At 39.6% G+C, this 5,817-nt stretch overlaps 1 protein-coding gene across 1 annotated transcript; it reads right to left on the reverse strand.

Annotated features, from left to right (window-relative positions):
- Window positions 1-2,166: 2,166 nt before the first annotated feature.
- On the reverse strand, window positions 2,167-3,027 carry LOC133107387 (olfactory receptor 52D1-like). Its single transcript, XM_061216379.1, has one exon. It carries the CDS (start codon window positions 3,025-3,027, stop codon window positions 2,167-2,169), a length of 861 nt encoding a protein of 286 aa, XP_061072363.1.
- Window positions 3,028-5,817: the final 2,790 nt, after the last annotated feature.

The raw sequence follows: 5,817 nt of genomic DNA on the forward strand, positions 1-5,817 counted from the left end.
TTTAACAGTGCTTCTGTCCTGTGAGGAATTAAACTGTAGAAAATTAGACATTTGAGATGATTCTTCGAACAAATTAAAACACAAACTAATGGATTTATTTTATTATTAAAACATGTTGCAAAAATGACTGGTTTCTTGTGCTAACATTTTAATGTTTAATCTAACATAAAACGTCTTAAAACACTTTAATCCAATTTGAGAAATGTGACACAACAGGACAGTTTTTTCATGCACACACTTTCCACGCTTAAACAGATCTAAACCAACAATAAGCAGTTACATTTGGCTCACCTTGCATACGTTATTTCACTGACCATTCTGCATCAATCAATTCAAATGTTAAGACCCTATTCTGGAGAAACTTCCTCCCTAGTGAGGTCGACAATTTAAGTTGTCATAAATGTGTATTAGTTCATTCTCTGAAAATGTTTGGTCTAATGTGAAACAACCATATAGTATATTAACCTTTTTACTGTAAATAATATACCATATAGTTCATTAACCTTTTTACAGTATATAATGTACGATAGAGCATATTAACCCTTTCAGAAGTGCAATCACAAATATCTTAACTGAGCATTCTAATGCTGGTGTAACAATCACTACAGGTAATTGAAAGCAATGAGTTCTAGAACACAAACTTAGAATTAAAAAAGAAACTAAACAAAACCTGAACCTGAAATGTTAAACAGTTTAACTCAAACCTGTCCAGACATAAGAATCCCTCAATATTTCTCCGGGTCATCTCACCTTCATTGACTTCCTCTGACATGAGGCAGTATGTCACTACAGAGGTGCGTGTCAAAGATTTTTATCTACCTCTGAGTGTCCTCAAATGATGACGACGCACACTATCACTGATCTGAGGGAACATATCCGTTGGGGGGTGTTGCAAATTGTCCCAGTAGCTTATGAGATTCTGTTTAATAAAGCTTAAAAACATTGTGTACTGGAAATAGGCAGCCATTTTCCTGTCCAGTGTAAGAAAATCATACTTTGAGGCTAAATGTGTAAAGGCTCAACCTGCTCAGGCACTGTTCTAATGCAAAGACTTCTGGATTTGATCCCAGACTGTGAGGCTATTGGTGATTGCGTTGCTCACAGTAACGTTTTGGACTCATGTTTCATCACTTAATATTAAACCCCACTGGTCATTTTTTAAACACATACACTCACCAAGCACTTTATTAGACAATTTGTTTTTACTTTTACTGCTGTAGCCTATCCACTAAGAGTTATGATGCGTTATGTGTTCAGAGATGCTCTTTGGCATACCACTGTTGTTATGTGTGGTTATTTGCATTACTGTCACCTTCCTGTCGGCATTGACCAGTCTGGCCATTCTCCTCCGACGTCTCTTATTAACAAGACGTTTTTTGCACCATTCTTTGCAAACTCTTGAGACTAGTGTGTGTGTGAAAATCCCAGGAGATCAGCAGTTTCTGAGATACTTAAACCACCCTGTCTGCCACCCTGTTATTCCACGGTGAAAGTGACTTGGATCACATTTTGTCCCCATTCTGATGGTTGAATTGAACATTAACTGAAGCTCCTGACCCGTATCTACATGATTGTATGTGTATGTGTAACTGTTGAGAAATTGCTTGAGTCCGAGGTGAGATTTGATCCCCGGCCTCTCACCATGTCCAAATATTTGTTGAACGAACGTGTTACCAGTCAGCTAAAGACGAACTTGCCCCTAGCCAAGGGCAACAACGTTCTTTTGAATTTGAGGGTTACATACCCCGCTATATATGCATTGCACTGCTGCCACATAATTGGCTGATTAGATTATTACACCTACTTATTAATGTGATTAAGTAAAAATGCTCCTAATAAAGTGCTCGGTGAGTGATCTGGATCATTATTGTTATTGACTTCATTCTCTGTAGTCATAAACTGCACAAATGCACAATTGACTAAGTTCTGCGTGGTTCAATGATTGAACATGAACACACTAATAAAACAAGAAGTAAGCAATAACCCTACATTTCTTTTTGCCAGAAACCAATTCAAAGCAGGTCCCAACCAATTCAAAGCAAGTAAATGTGCATTGCCTTCACAACATAATTACAACAGGTTAGAGGTAGATTTATTTCTTCAACATTAACAAAGCAAAGACATTAAAGTCACTATTGACAGTGGTGTTCCCAGTGTACAGCACATTCACCTTAGTGCATGGTTCTTTATTGGGTCTGGATGGACATGGGCTGTCCTTCTGAAGTGTAGGATTTTCAGCATACTCCCTCTTATAATATCTGAGCGAACTCCATAAATGATTGGGTTCAGGAGGGGGGTAAAAACCAGAAAATATACGGACACGATCAGGCGGAAGGTACGGGGCACTTTCCTCATGTCAAATCGGCTCTGGAGCACTTCAAAAGTACAAGCGATTGAAAAATTGGCCAAACTTATCAGGTGAGGTGTGCAGGTCTGAAAGGCTTTGGTTCGTGAGTTTGTGCTCGCCTTCAGAGAGATCTTGATGATTTTCCCGTAGGAATACACGATGAGGGACAGCTGAGGGCCCACGGACAGGAAGAGGCTCACCAGGCCGTAAATGTTGTTGAGCGTGGTGTCGGTGCAAGCCAGATTCACCAGAGAGAAGTTGTCGCAGTACAGCTTGTGAATACGCACGTCGCACAACGGCAGCTGTGCTGTCAGAACGATTGTCGCTGAAGTCTTACAGACGGTGAACAGCCAGACACCAGCAATGTAAGTGCACACCTTCACAGGAGACATGATTCTGCTGTACCACAGAGGGTTGCAGATGGACACATACCGGTCGTATGCCATCACGGCTAAAGTTGTATATTCGCAGACACCGTATGTGTGCAAGCAGAAGATCTGTACCAGACAGGCAGAGTGACTTATCTCATGGGTGTCAGACAGAATGTTCATTAAGAGCATAGGGATCAACCCCAGGCTCCCATAGAGGCCGTTCACACCCAAGTTGACCATAAAGAAATACATGGGTTTGTGCAACTTCCTGTCCAACGATACAGTACTGATAAGGAAAACATTTAGCATGATAATAAATAGATACAATACCAGGACAAACAGGAAATAGATATATCGTGTGTATCCAAGTTCACTGTATGCAGCCAATATCAGGGAGACTATCTGTGATCCATTTGCCATTTTCACCCCACGGGAAGGATCTGGATTCATTTCAGGAACCTTTAAGAAAGAAAGGAAAAATGGCAGGGGTAAAAGCGTCCTGCTGCTGACTGCTCAGGCTGAATGACATGCGCAATTGAAATATACTAACTCTAATATAACAAAATACATAGAATACTGTGAGATTACAATACATTATAGTCATTTAGCAGATGCTCTTATCCAGAGCGACGTACAATAAAGTGCAAATCCTAACCAGGGACAAGTGCCCTGAAGTACAGTTCCAAGTCTTAGTGTGATCAGAGAAATGCCTCCGATACAGTCCAAAACACTGGATATCGGCAAGTACGTGGGTCTATGCACTGATCCGATACCGTACAATTTATCATGTGACAATAGCTCATTTACACTACTCAGGCAAACAACAACACATGCGGTGCTAGTGGAGAGTGTAAAGTTAGTCAGAGCTAGCAAAATGTCAACAGTTAGGCAATATTTTGCACAGGAAAATCCCACCAGTTAAATGCCGATGTGTTCAGTATGCAAGGCATTAGTTTCGAGGGGTGGCACCAGTGTTGCCAATTTCAACATCAAGCAATCTTATAAAGCATTTGTAGGTGCATCACAGAAAAGAGCATGATGGGTTCACAAGGCAAAGGGCAACTGAGTTGTAAACATTTACACACAATGGTAAGCTCAGTTTAAAATAAATGTGCATTCACCACCAGGTGTATTATTGTGGTTTACTGAACTAGCAATCAACAAGCTACAGTAGTACTAGCAAGCAATCTGTGGCCATTTCAGAGGGTTAAGAATGAAACACCACAGGGAATTGAATGCGACAGTACTATAGTTATCAAATGATTTGTGGGTTTCAAATCTGTATCTGTTTGTTTCAATTATGGCTTATTGTATGGCATTTCTTCATCCATGTTTATTCATTGACATGCAAATTCAAACTACCGGCAAACTGAACATTGCTTTCCAGTACGCGGTATCTACATAAAAATGAATAAAGCAATACATAAATAATGTAATTAGGCTATTTATCCATATTGGAAGCAAAAATTCCCTGCTTTCAGAGAAAAATGGAACATGTTCATCTCACCACCACAGTGTGATCACACATAAAAGCTTGAACCATTTTAGAATAATCAGTACTGTAGCAATACTGTTAAGACTGAGTTTTCTTTTGCCAGTTACTGGTGATTTTGGTATTGGCCTTGGGCAATGAAATACAGTGTTCTTGTCGATGACTCCCTCCCCATCACCAATATTGCTGTATTTTTTAATAAAATTTTTTTATTTCTTGCGTTGTTTCATCACCATTTCCTCTGGTTTTTATTTTTGTTATAACTTTCCCTCTCAAAGATTTCATTTCGTACATTATAATTGTAGATAAAAATGGTCACTTTGAGAAATATGATTGTCTATTTATTGTCGCTCACATACAGTGACCTCCATAATGTAATTATTTTCCTCTGTATGCCACAGTCATTAAATTATTACATTTCCAAGGCATTTACAAGATTCTGTATTTGTGTAACTTTAACTAGCAAGTCCCATTTGCCCAGCTCACAATGTCAACATCCTACAGCTCACCTACAGCACAAACACACTTACCTCCAGCACATGTCCATGTGTTCCTGTGTCATGCAGCACTCATTGCAAGGGAAAGACGCTTAGCAGCCAATCCCCCTCTCAGCAATCTCCCATTATCTCCCATTCAGCCCTCTGTGCTGCAAATTAATGACCAAAGTAAAAAATCCAGAGAGTCATCACAATATCATCATAACAGTCTACACCTGCCCATCCTTCAGTCAGACTGATGACAGCCCTGGGCCTATTTATCAGGAAACTGGGAAATGGAGCTTGCTTTCTATTGGTGAGAAGATACCTGGTGACACTTCCTCAGCAAACACAGTGTGCCATGAGGGGATGACCAAGCTATTATAATGGTCAGGGATCTGGTTTTGTAACCCTCACAGGTTAAATTCCCAGATGGTGCACTTCCAATGTAGGCTAGAGGAAAGGTACCCAACATCATTCTTCTTCAATAAAATCTCCAGCTGCTTAAGTTGGCTGGATGTAAAAAGCCAGGATATGCACGTTGCTCTGGATGAGATAAATCCCCAAAAATAAATGTTAGAAGACATAACATAACATAATGACAGGAGCAGGCCATTCTGCCCAGCAATGCTCACCATTTTACGATGACTAAAGTAAGTATGTGCACAGTGGTACAATGTATGTTCTTCTGGCGCTGTACTACTCAGTACATTGGATTTGAAATGAAACAATTGTATCCCTTTTTATACATAGCCCCCAAAGCTGTTTCAGATTAGTCAGGTGTATTCAATTGCTAACTGCATTGTTGTGGAGCTGGAAATTTGTAGTTTTGTACTCTTTTTGTGCTTGTATAAATGGATGTGACAATAAATCTTGAATCTCTTGGTACCCTGTGGTCTCGTATTGACTCGGGACTGGGACAGTGGGGGACAATAAAAAAAGGTGGCTTCATACACCAAAAAGTGCCTTAAATTCAGTTCATGAACAATAAAAAATTAACAGCTATAATGTAAACTGCTAAATATATGACTGTCGTGTATTTTAAGATTATTTGTAATCCAGTTAATGTTATTCTGCTTCTATACCATATATCATGTGTGCAGGAATATTTATCATTAATAAATGGCTCCC

Source organism: Conger conger, chromosome 13, assembly GCF_963514075.1.
Source record: "Conger conger chromosome 13, fConCon1.1, whole genome shotgun sequence".
Classification (NCBI taxonomy): Eukaryota; Metazoa; Chordata; class Actinopteri; order Anguilliformes; family Congridae; genus Conger; species Conger conger.

What these genes read in the sequence shown, in the direction of transcription:
- LOC133107387 (XM_061216379.1), bottom strand. Translation starts at nt 3,027, where the DNA reads ATGCTAAATGTTTTCCTTATCAGTACTGTATCGTTGGACAGGAAGTTG.